We start from the raw sequence: 13,599 nt of genomic DNA on the forward strand, positions 1-13,599 counted from the left end.
TGTGTGTGTGTGTGTGTGTGTGTGTGTGTGTGTGTGTGTGTGTGTATGCGCGCGTGCGAGAGAGAGAGAAAAAAAGAGAAAATTCAGTTATTTTGTTCAGCAGCTGGGACTGGAACAGGACAAGTTCAAAAGCTTGTGGAAAAACCCCATTTTGAAGACAGGTTGTGAGTTATTAGTTCAGCCTGGTCAAAGCCCTTGTGGTCCATACAAGAGGAGAGAACTGACTGCATAATGTTTCACTTGAAACAAGGGAAACAAAAAGGAAATCTGTGGTGACCTGAAAGAAAGAGGTCATCATCTGGAAAACCCTGATGGGGCAAGTTTCAGTTTCTTCAACAAGATATTGAAGTGGCTGATTCAAAGGGATCAGTTGTGGGTGTTCAAAAAGCAACAAATCTCTCTCTGAAAACCGACAAGAACCTTCCTGAGCTGTAACCATTTACCTTTCAAACACCAAAGCCTGGTGAAATTCATAAATGTTAAATTCTGTGCACAGTTTTAAAAACTGCCTGATACCAGTGAACTTGGAAGACTGAGAAGTGAGATTGGACAGTGAATTAAATAATTTTTCTGAACTTACACACACATTACATGCATGTGCGCTTAGAATTAGAAGGGGGTTAAGTTAGATTAAGTTAATAGTAATAAGTTAAAGTGATTCTGTTTTCATGTTTAGAGTTAATTAAAAACAACTTTTGTTTAAGTAACCATTTGTCTCGGTGAATTTCTATTGCTGCTGGGCTTTGGGGTCCTCTGGGCTCATAACGCTATCTAAAATTAGATTTCAGATTTATTGTCAGAGTACATACATCACATACAACCGTAAGATTCTTTTTCCTATGGGCAAGGTAGAATTACCACTTATTGGTAGTGCAAAAAGGCGATACACAGCATATACATGTAAATAAAGCACAGTAAACCATTAACAAATATAAACTAACTGACTGCAACACAGAGAGAATTTTTAAAAAGTCAGTGAAATGTACAGGAGTCCTTAAATGAGTCCCTGATTGAGTGTTGTAGAAGAGTCTGATGGTGGAGGGATAGCAGCTGTTTCTGAACCTGATGGTGCAAGTCTTGTGGCATCTATATCTCTTTTCCGACGGCAGCAGCAAGAACAGAGCAGGTGCTATGGATCCTTGATAATTGCTGTTGCTCTCTGATGGCAGTGATTCCAGTAGATGTTTTCGATAGTAGGAAAGGTTTGTCCTGTGATGTCCTGGGCTGTGTCCACTACCTTTTGGAGCACTTTACACTTAGGACTATTGGTGTTCCCATACCCAGACTGTGATGCAGCCGGTTAGCACATTTCCCACTATATCTCTAGAAATTTGCCAGGGTTTCTGGTGTCATACCAAACTATACCAGTATACAACAGCCCCAAAGCAAACCATGAAAATCTGCGGACACCGTGATTGAATAACAGCCCTGATCCCTATGTGATGCACACCTTACCAATGACTCCGCCATCATTGTCCACAGCAGGGTTTATCAGGACTGAAGAACAAAAGAGAAAGAGCTACAGCATGTGGTGGATTTTACAGTATAGTAAGCTAGAAGGTCCAGCCCAGGTAATCACTAGGTAATTAAAAGGGCCAATGGCCAGGTGTGCACAAATGGATAGGCAGAATCAACCTTTATTGGCAGGTGATGTGACTTTTGACTAGGTTCCAGATGGAGAGGTCACTTGACCCTCCACAATCCATATTCCCACCAGGTTCCAGATGGAGAGGTCACTTGATCCTCCACAATCCATATTCCCACCAGGTTCCAGATGGAGAGATCACATTAACATCCACAAACCACATGACAGTGTCCACAGCTGAGTGCACGATGCAGGAAGTGACCCGATGCAAAGCTTCCTCCTGCAGCAGGGTGAAGCCAGGGGGTTCACAGCTCCGCTCCCCACTTCCCAGTCGCCAGAGCTGGAGTAAGGAGTGGCCTAACCTCTGCATTGCCAGGTGCTGACTTTCCATCTGGTGGGGTCAGGGCTTGCCCATGGCCACTGTCAGGACCTTAACTGCTACTGCCAGGTTTGTCCTGGCTTGGGACCTGGATGAGTTCCTCATTGGGGTCCCCTCCAGCTTTTCCTCCGTTTCCATATCTTGCTTCTCTCCTGCCAAAGTGCTTGGTCAGACACCCCACCTGTGGGGTAGGCCATGCCTCATTGGAACTCTCCTGGTCCAGCCCTGAATTCCTGTCCTCTGCGGCCACTCCCTGCAGAGGACCCATAGCATTGCCCAACTTGGACACCAACTGCATACCCCACATTGGCAGCGCTCTGCTGTGATGTGGCCCAGCCCAAGCGAGGAGGGCCCAACTCCTGCATGCACTACTCACTCTGCTCCTCTGCAGGGCTCATTCTTCCAGTGTTCACTCCCTCTCCTTGTCATGCAGCCTGGGCTGTGATCATTCTCAGACCCCCTGGTCTGGCTGCAGGGATTCAGAATTTCCCAGGGCAGCTTCAGGAGTGTTGGTATCTCCTCCAGCTAACATATTTCTAAGAGCTGCACATCACCTGTCTAAAAGCTACGGTTTGGCCACCCATGGTTTAGTACACATTGGGCAGCATACTAACACAAATATACACAAGTTTTTTCAATGACTTACAGGAATTATTAGCATCAAGTGAATTTTTAATTTAAGCTATAGTGGGTAAAAATGCATTATTAAATGATGCTAAAACCCAGTTTTATAAATAAAAAGGCAATAGAGTTACAGGCTGACTAACAGTTTCATTACAAAAAATGGAATTTGAAGATTCAGAAGCATGAAGAAATTTTTGAAAGTTTAAGAAGGCTGAAACCTTCAACTTCAATACTGGGACAATGAGACTGCTTACACCAAACACGAACTACAAGGCATATGGGTATTCTGGAGCGATAATGGATTGAGTACAAAAAGTATGTTTGATGCTAATGCAAACAAGAATTAGAGCAAGAAAACATTTGATGACTTTGTGTTTAAAGCACAAGGTAAATAAGGCCGAATTCAAAGGTAACAATGACTGAGTCATAGTTTTAAAGAGAAGGGATAGCACAGACATTAAGATTTGAAGAAAGTGATGTGGGCACTACTGGAAAGTTTGTCTTTCAGATGTTGGTGGCACTCTACAGTTCTTGAACAGCTATGGTTTAGAAACAGCTGCTATCCCTCCACCATCAGACTCTTCTACAACCCTCAATCAGGGACTCAGTATAGTATGCTGGAGGGTCCAGCCCAGGTAATCAGTAGGTCATTAAAAGGGCCAATGGCATGCCTCTTCTTTCCAACCTCAGCCCACCCTGGAGCAGAAGTTCCAGGATTCAGTCCAGCAAAGAAATGGCAAACTACTAGTATTTCAATGTTCTGAATGAAACATGAAAGTCTGCAGACACTGTGATTGTAGTTAAAAACACAGACATGTTGGAGGTGCTCAGCGTCCATAGGAGACAAAGATATGTTGCCAACGTTTCGGACCTGAGGCCTTCTTCAAGGAATGAGCAAAATAAAAGGGAAATCTCAGAATGCAGTGAATACTGGCTTGGGGAGGAGTCCCGACCAACAAAAATGTGTTAATTGGATATGATAAGGGGAGAGGTGAGAATTGATTATATTAGTGGGGAAGGAGACGGGGAAAAGGGAGAGACATCAGGATTTGCCGCTTTCAAGCGGAAGCTGAGCAAGAAGCGCCCAGTGATACATATTCTTTCTTTGGCTTGGCTTCGCGGACGAAGATTTATGGAGGGGTAATGTCCACGTCAGCTGCAGGCTTGTTTGTGGCTGATAAGTCCGATGCAGGACAGGCAGACACAGTTGCAGTGGTTGCAGGGGAAAATTGGTTGGTTGGGGTTGGGTGTTGGGTTTTTCCTCCTTTGTCTTTTGTCAGTGAGGTGGGCTCTGTGGTCTTCTTCAAAGGAGGTTGCTGCCCGCCGAACTGTGAGGTGCCAAGATGCACGGTTTGAGGCGATATCAGCCCACTGGCGGTGATCAATGTGGCAGGCACCAAGAGATTTCTTTAGGCAGTCCTTGTACCTCTTCTTTGGTGCACCTTTGTCACGGTGGCCAGTGGAGAGCTCGCCATATAACAAGATCTTGGGAAGGCGATGGTCCTCCATTCTGGAGACGTGACCTACCCAGCGCAGTTGGATCTTCAGCAGCGTGGATTCGATGCTGTCGGCCTCTGCCATCTCGAGTACTTCAATGTTAGGGATGAAGTCGCTTCAATGAATGTTGAGGATGGAGCGGAGACAGCGCTGGTGGAAGCATTCTAGGAGCCGTAGGTGATGCCGGTAGAGGACCCATGATTCGGAGCCGAACAAGAGTGTGGGTATGACAACGGCTCTGTATACGCTAATTTTTGAAAGGTTTTTCAGTTGGTTGTTTTTCCAGACTCTTTTGTGTAGTCTTCCAAAGGCGCTATTTGCCTTGGCGAGTCTGTTGTCTATCTCGTTGTCGATCCTTGCATCCGATGAAATGGTGCAGCCGAGATAGGTAAACTGGTTGACCATTTTGAGTGTCCGATGGAGATGTGGGGGGGCTGGTGGTCATGGTGGGGAGCTGGCTGATGGAGGACCTCAGTTTTCTTCAGGCTGACTTCCAGGCCAAACATTTTGGCAGTTTCCGAAAACAGGACGTCAAGCGCTGAAGAGCTGGCTCTGAATGGGCATCCTACATAACTGCTTTGAGCAGACAGACTGGTCCGTATTCAAGGAATCAGAAAACACCCTTCATCAGAAAGTGTGTAGAAATTGTGTGACCAAAAAGATGTTAAATGTATTCCCCAATTAGAAATCATGGATGAAACTGGGAGGTTGACCAACTGCTGAAGGCCAGGCCTAGTGGTATTCAAGCCAGAAGACCTAGCCCTCTAAAAACAAAATCCCAGTACAAGCTCTTAAACCCAAGAGAGGGTACCCCATGAAGTTCAAGTCTCAAGAGACATTACAGACACACAGCAACTATGACAGGGATACATGCTATCACATACAGTAATACAAAGCAAAGCTCAGCTGCATAATATCCAGATCAGTTCAACATGTTCTCCGCTCACTTCAAATAGGGAGCCAGGAGAGATCCACATCCATCTACAAGTGACGTTACACCCACGGTCACTGTGGCGGAAGACCAGGCAGCCTCCCAGCAGGTGAACTTACAGAAAGCAACTGGTGTAGGTGGCACCATGAGACATGTTCTGAGAGCCTGCACAGATTCCCCGGTGAGAACATTTACAGACATCTTTAATCTCTGTAGTCAACAGTTAGGCCTTTGACAAGGTCCCACATGGGAGATTAGTCAGGAAGGTTCAGATGTTATGTTCTCATGGAAAAACAGTGAACTGAATTCGACAATGGCTCGATGGGAGAAGACAGAGAATAGTGGCAGATTATTTCTTCTCAGAGTGGAGGCCCGTGACATGTGGTGCGCAAGAACCCTCCTGAGTTAAGCACTGAAGACTGGTGAACTTTGTTAATGCTAACTTCTGTGCACAGTTCAAGAATTGCCTGCAACCAGTGAGATTGGACTGTGATCCAAAGAACTTTTCAAATCTTAAATATACATTACACACACCTGCTCTTAGTATTAGAGGGGGAATTAAGTACGTTTAGTAAATGGGTTAAGTAATAAGTTAAAGTTTAATTCTGTTTTCTTGTTCAATTATAATTAAAGACTACTTTTGTTTAAGTAACCCTGTGTTGTCGGGCATATCTATTGCTGCTGGTTTTGGGGTCCTCTGGACTCCGTAATAACTGTTTCTGTGCTGTCATGTTTTATAATTCAAACTAGCAATTGCTTCAAAAAGATCACCATGATACCAAGACCAATGAAGAGCATAAATGACAACTAATTAATAGCTTTGTCATCAGTAATCATGAAGTGCTTGCTTGGATGGTTGGTCATGGCTCACCTTAACTCTCACCTACCAGCCAGCCTTAACCCACTTCACTTTGCCTACTGGCCACAGATCCATGACAGGCATAATCTCTCCGGCTCTCCAGAGCTCTGTTTCATTAGAATTACGGTAAGAAAAGTTAGAAATCAAGCACATATAGAAATTCGTAAAAAGTGCCATCTGTGACCTGAACTGTTTAATAGTACTTTTTTCTTTCAACTGCAATTTGTCCTATGGTCTGCTATTAACTACATGGCCTGCTCTTTTTGATTTACTCCAACACTATACCATGCATTTTTGTTTTGCTATTGCACTATCTTCTCCTCTGCTTCACTGTATGAAACTATACATGACAATAAATAATTCAATTCAAGAAAAGGCACAAGTGGTGGTGGGTGGGGCCTACTGAGAGAGGGTGATGAACAGCAGTTAAATTTAAACTGAAATTTAGACAAACAACACAGTAACAGTCCCTTCCAACCCATGGCACCCAAATATCCCAGTTAACCTTCAACCTCCGTATGTTTGGAAGGGTGGGAGGAAACCTGTGCAGATGGGGAGAATGTACAAATTCCTTATGGACAGCACAGGATTCGAACCCTATTGCTAACGCTGTGATAGTGTTCTGCTACCTGCTATGCTAACCGTGGCACCTCAATCTGTTTAGAGACAATGAATCAGAAGATGAACAAAGAGAGAAGAAAGAGTTAAATAAATGCTGGAATGGGAGACAACTCTGCAGTTGTGAAAAGTCTTAATCTTGCTTTGTAGTATTTTTCCTTTCATCTGATCGGTTTCAAATTGGAAATAATTTTCAGTCATCTTAATGAGAACAAATCAGATGATTATAAATCTGAGATTTCCACATATTAACACAACCTCCCCATGAAAAATTTTGTTCACTTTAACAACAAATAAAAAAAATAGATCTGATGATCCTTCTTTGACTTTATACAGTGGCCACTACATTCCCCAAAATCACAAATGGCCTGTTGCCTGTTATTGCATAACTACATTTTTCGAGTGTGGATTCCGTTAACTATGGAAGAACTACTTCGTATAGGCATGTTCTCATCAAGTATCTTTCACTAATGTGAGTTTTAACTTAAGCTTATGGCATTTAGGAAGGGTCCGGATGTATACTCGGATCCCTTCAGCATTGACAAAAAATAGTGCTTATGTGGTAGGGTCAGTGTGAGTCGAATAGCCTTTTTCCACTAAAGTAAAAACACAATGCCGGAGAAACTCAGCAGGTCAAAGACTGTCCTTTGTATAGCAAAGATAAAAGTACATAACTGACGTTCAGACTTGAGCCCTTCATCAAAGTGTGGAAAAATGTCGGAAAGCATCCAAATAAAAAAGGGGGATGGGGGAGGTGTGATAGCAAAGGCAGGAGGTAATAGGTGGAACAGGGAGGGAGGGCACAGTAACAAGTAAGCTTCCCCACCTACTTTTTAATTCTGACGCCTAATGATATTTTTCCATATCTTAATGAAGGCTCAAGCCCGAAATGTCGGTTATATATTTTTTATCTTTGCTACATAAAGGACATGGTTTGACCTGCTAGAATTTCTTCAGCATTGTATTTTGTCTTCATCCACAGTGTCTTTTGTGTTTTACTTTAGTCTGTTTCTACACTGTACACTTCTATAACACTCTAGCTTTTGATAAAGTGACCATCTACAATTCTCTCTTAAACAACTCTATCCAAGTTTGATTTTCCCATTTAATGGAACAGGGCCCAAAATTTCCACTTCATCATTTCAACTCAAAAATGAGCTGAAAGTTGACACTGACTTTATACTTTGTATCAGATATATCTGGTACAGGAAATGATTGCTGCAAAAACCATATCCTGCTTTCAGTGACTTTTTTCACACAATATAATGATGGCTGTACATTGTAAGATCCTAGATGGATTGAAACATTTCCTCTTTGGGATGGATTGCTTAACTATACTTTTAAAAGTATTGGCAAGTTAATATTTACTTGGATTAAATATTATTGCAAGTACAAATAAATAGTGATGTCTAATAAGTTGAATAAATACATGACTGACAGAGAAATATAGGAAATTAATATAGGAATCAAGCCACTTGATTTAAAGTTGCTTGACTTTAATAAATTTCAAGAAAATTGTAACCTTGTTTAATATCTGAAATACCCTCACATTTGTGCAGATTATAAATTATTTCAAGTTCTGTGTTATTTCCTACTGATTTGATCTTAGACTGTCACACAGGAACAAAAGAATACTTGAAAAACACTCAGCAGGTCAGGCTATATCTGTGAAAAGGGAGAGAGAATCAGTAGGTTTCTTCAGGTGCATTCTCCTCCAAGAATGTGCCTGCAGAAGCGGTTTCAGACCTGTGGAATGGTCATTCAGGAGGCAGTGCTGAATGCGCAGCGCTGGCCATCTGAAAGGGGCAGCTTCACGGGAGGCACCTCGGAGCGCACTCTGGCTCCTGTCCCTTCGGGCTGTCAGGGTTGGGCAGCTAGCTGTCAGCGCTGGGACAGCCAGTGTGGGACGTCCCAATACTGATCCCACTGCCCCATGCTCTCCCCACAGCCCTGTAACAGTCCCCACACTCTGGGGCGGCCGGCACGGGCTGTCAGAGCTGGGGCGATGGCGCGGGACGTCCCTACATTGATCCTACTGACCCATGCCCTCCCCACAGCCCTGTATCAGTCCCCACACTGTGGGGTGACCAGTGCGGGCTGTCAGAGCTGGGTTGGCTGGTACGGGATATCCCACTGCCCCATGCTCTCCCCACAGCCCTGTATCAGTCCCCACTCTGTGGGGTGGCCGGCGCAGGCTGTCAGAGCTGGAGCAACTGGCGCGGGATGTCCCCACACTGATCCCACTGAGCCGTGCTCTCCCCATAGCCCTGTATCAGTCCCCACACTGTGGGACGGCCGGCACGGGCTGTCAGAGCTGGGGCGGCGGCGCGGTTTGTCCCCACACTGATCCCATTGACCCGTGCTCTCCCCATAGCCCTGTATCAGTCCCCACACCGTGCAGACAGTTCTGACAGCCTGCGCCGGCTGCCCCTGCCCTGACATCTCGCCCCGGGGGGCAGGGGCAGCGGGGAGGGGTCTGTCAGGCACTTGCCAGCTGATTGTCATCCCCTCAGCAACCGCTTTCAGGCGGCTGCATTCAGGTGCCGTGGGGGACTTTAGTGCTCTGGCGATTATCCCTCCCGGAGGAGAGTTACAAAGTTCGCCTTGGATGCGCCTCCTGCACATTCAAGTGGCCTCCTGACAGCCGCATATGGGCATAATATGTGGCTTTACACCAGGAGATTTTAGCCTAGTGTTTCAAGACAAATGCTCTTTGTCTAAACTGGTTAAGAGATAAAAGATTAGTATCATGTTGCAGAGTAGATTTGAGGAGGAATGGAAAGGACAAAGTGGATGTCTGTAACAGGGTGAAGCAAAGGTTGCTTTTGGGATGAACTGTAAATTGGAGCAGTTAAAGGGGTGACACAAAAAAAAGTGTGACAAGTTGTGCATCGGAAGTTACTCAAGCTTACACATTACAACATTACAACAGTGCAAGAGATCACTGAAGGTCCAAGTGGCAGAGGGGGTAAAATGGCAGGGAACGGGAAGCTAGGGGGTGCCCCAATCTGCAATTGGTTTCTCCCATATAAAGGAGATCACAGACTGTAATTACCCAATGTTATACATTAGAATGGAAGAAGTGCAAGTGGAGTGCAACTGGACAGAGAAAGACTTGCATCTCTCAATGGTAGAAAACAAAATAAAAGGAAAAAATCTGCTGTGAAGGCATGGGAAAGTGCTAAAGGATAGAGAGTGGGTGGGGGAATGGAAGAGCTCATGTAGTATTATTTTGGGAATATTAGAGTGCAACAGTAATGCCAAACATTAGAAGCCTTTCCAATAGAAACAGTGAGAATCAGGATTTAAACTAACTTGAACATTGATCTAGAACTTCTGCTCATCAGGGACAAAAAGTATTTTTTGCAAGATCTGTATCCAAACATGAAAGGTATTTTCTCCAAATCCCACTTTTATAACTGAACTCAACGGCTGTTGTAAGTACTGAAGTATGTCACTTCCTATGGAGATCACTGGTAATGCTGTATAGTAGCCTCAAATGGAGGAAGACACAGTCATTTCTGTAATCAAACTGCTATGTCTTTCAAAACACTTCTGAACAATTTTACTCTCAACAGCATTTTCTTTGACAAAATGGGGAACTAATAGGTACACTTCCCCAAGTTTTTGTTTCTCGTTCATTAAAATTAAAAATGAAGGAAGTGGAAAGCTGATTTTCAAATTTACAGTGATGAAATCAACACATTTTCCAGAGTAGTTGTGTACAGGTTCTGCACACATATAAAACTGTAAACAGCTTCAATAATAGATTCAATGGGAGGAGTCACGCGATGGAGTAGTGGCCGGACGGTGAACTCCAGCCCTCTCCAGAAAAGTCGGGAAAAACAAGAGAAAACACAAAGGCACAGAAATAAAAGTTACAGAAAAGTGAGTATAAAGGTGGAAAGAAGATGGCGACAAAAAAAGAAAAGTCGAAAGCAACGGTAAGAAGAGAGGAAGAGAAGACAAAGGAGGAAAAAGGTGAAGGCCTTACCTGTCCGAAGAGGCCCGCTGCGGAGAGAGAAACCCGCTCCCTCAGGTCGGTAAATAATGGACTACAAAAATGGCTCGCAGAGCCGAGCAAAAGTGCGCAACCGCGCATGCGCGAGGAATCGCGCGTGCGCGATGCGAATGAAAAAAAACACACCGACGGGAGGGGGGACCAGCTGGGGAGTCGATCTCCACAGCCGGCAACGACAGCTGCAGAACACCTGCAGCAAGAAGAGACCACAGAAGACAATAGAAACAAGATAGAAGAGGAGGAAAGGGCAACAAAGAAACAACAGATGGTCAACCCAGAGGAAGAAGAAGAGGAAGAGTATGGTGAAATAGAAGAAGAAAAGATAGGCAAGGTAAAGGATATACTTGCTCTTATTAAAGGATACATGGAGTCATTTAAAGAATGGCAAACACAGGAATTTAAGGATTTAAGAAAAAGAATAAACAACACAGAGGAGAAAATAATTAAAATGGAGATGACCTTAACAGAAATGGGAAAAAAGATGGAAGAGCGGGCAGTAGCAGCAGAAATGGAGGTAGAAGACTTAAAAAAGAAATTGGAGAAATCTAATAAAAAAACTAAAGAGACACAAGAACTACTAGCTCAAAAAATAGATACAATGGAAAACCATAACAGAAGAAATAACATAAAGATAGTGGGCCTTAAGGAAGATGAAGAAGGCAAGAATATGAGGGAGTTTATAAAAGAGTGGATCCCTAAGACCCTAGGATGTCCAGAACTACAGCATGAAATGGAAATAGAAAGGGCACATAGAGTATTGGCCTCTAAACCACAACCACAACAAAAACCAAGATCTATTGTAGTAAAATTCCTAAGATATACTACAAGAGAAAAGGTACTGGAGAAGACAATGGAAAAAGTAAGAGAGGGCAACAAACCACTGGAGTATAAAGGGCAAAAAATCTTCATTTATCCAGATATAAGTTTTGAACTCCTAAAGAAGAGAAAAGAGTTCAATACAGCAAAGGCGATTTTATGGAAGAAAGGGTATAAATTTATACTAAAGCATCCAGCGGTATTGAAAATATTTATTCCAGGACAGCAAAACAGACTATTCTCGGATCCAGAAGAAGTACGAAAATTTGCAGAACAATTACAAAAATAGACTGAGGGAGGAAGACGGGTAATGAGAGTTAAAATGATCACGACTGATATGTATGTGGGTAAAGACAAAAATAGACTGAGGGATGAAGACGGGTAATGAGAGTAAAAATGATCACGATTGATATGTATGCAGGTAAAGAGGTATAAGAGTGAATAGAGACAATGAGCATACATGAATGTATCTGTACTTAGAGGAAAATATAGATAGTATAGACAAGAATTAATAAGGGAAGGTAATGGAATAGAGAGAATAAGGAGGGAATTAAAAGAGGGACCTTTGTGACATATGAAAAGTGAAATCTTTTCTGGGGGAGGCGGGGTGGGGGGAAATAGCGGTCACTGCACAATCAGTTGACGCTTGCGAGTGGATTCGCAAATCCAAATGGAGACGGGAGATGTGGTTGTCCGACAAGGGATAAAGGACAACTCAGGAGGTGAAGGGGAGATTGGGGATAAATAAGATAGAAATAGGAGAATAAGGAAAATGTTAGATGTTGTAGGAATGTTGTCTTATAAAGAGTTGAAAATAAGAAAACAGAAATGGAAAAGGAGGAAAGGTAATGATGGAAAAACGGAAAGAGAAGATAAACAAAATATAAAAGGGCTACGCTGAACTATATGTCTTTAAATATTAATGGAATACATAACCAAATTAAAAGGAAGAAACTACCAAATTTAAATGAATAAATGTATTCCATTAGAAAAAATAACATATTGGTTAAGAAATAATATTGAAATATTCGAACAAGTATAGGAGCCTTACATTAAATACAATAGCGAAAACCTACCGGGGACAAACATTACCTAAGTTGATGGAAGGAGAAGGAAAGAAAAGAATGGACTCAGTAGAATTTCTGGTGTAATTTTGTTGAATGACAACATTGTCTGACTGGCTTAATGCAACCTAGATTGTATACCTAAAATGGATGAGAGGGGGGGGGTGGGGGGGTGGTTTGGGAGGAAAGGGGGGGGGGGGGAGAAAAAGTCACTCTATATGTGTGAAAAAAAATAGTGTATATCATGGCTAATGTGATTTATGGTGTGAAAAATAAAAAAATTATAAAAAAATTAAAAAAAATAATAGATTCAATGAAAGATGGAAATAGAAGACAGACAAAGATCACACGCTGAGATTCAAACTCTAATTCTCTATCATAAGAAGTGTCAACTGCCAAAATTAAATAAGAAATAAGCAGAAAAATCAATTAAACTAACACACTTTAAAGTTGAGGGAAATACAAAACAAATGTGAATCTGAATGTAAAACTGGACAATGTTAAATTGTCACACAAAATACCAAAGTATTTTACAATCAAAAAAATTTATTTTGTTGTTTGGTGATATAGTTGTACAAATAATAAAATGAGGCAATGTTATTTTATTATGCTTGTTTTTCAATTCTCCATCACCAGCCCTACCCTCATATGCATTTGTTTTTCTTTATAGGAAGCAAGTTTCCTTCTAAAATTGCTGTTCACAGTCATGCGAAACAACTATAAAACTCAGAACAATTCAAATTATAAAAAGTGTTTAATAACTCTATAACTGCTTGAAGTTGTACTTTACTATCAACAGCATAGAATCTAAATAATCGGAAACAAAACAGTAGGATTAAATTCTAAATATTTCTGGATCCCCTGAATCGTACACAAATCAGCTGTTGTTTTCAGTAAAATAAAAATGTACTTACTGTTCTTGGTTCAAATGCAAATAGAGCTCTGTAAACTTTCACCTGACCTAAAAAATAAAAATCACATTACTATTTCATTGAGATATGCCACAGGAAGATGTAGTTTTAATTTGCAAATCCCCCCCCCCCCCCCCCCCCACAATTTTACTGCTTTGGTAATTTAGAATAAAAAAATAAAAAATATTAATTAATGACATTTTATTTATCATGAGATTAATTTTCACATGTGAAGCGTTATCTAATTTTGACAAATTATTACATCATGCAAGTGAGTGAAATAATGATGGTAAA

General features: G+C 42.2%; 1 protein-coding gene across 1 annotated transcript in view; it reads right to left on the reverse strand.

Annotated features, from left to right (window-relative positions):
* ostf1 (osteoclast stimulating factor 1) overlaps nucleotides 1–13,599 on the reverse strand; it is a 100,844-nt gene that overhangs the window by 65,023 nt on the left and 22,222 nt on the right. The window contains exon 2 of the mRNA XM_069930765.1: nucleotides 13,309–13,355. Coding sequence (XP_069786866.1) covers nucleotides 13,309–13,355 — 47 coding nt within the window. The remainder of the gene's footprint in view (nucleotides 1–13,308; nucleotides 13,356–13,599) is intronic.

Source organism: Narcine bancroftii, chromosome 1 (assembly GCF_036971445.1).
Source record: "Narcine bancroftii isolate sNarBan1 chromosome 1, sNarBan1.hap1, whole genome shotgun sequence".
Lineage (NCBI taxonomy): Eukaryota > Metazoa > Chordata > Chondrichthyes > Torpediniformes > Narcinidae > Narcine > Narcine bancroftii.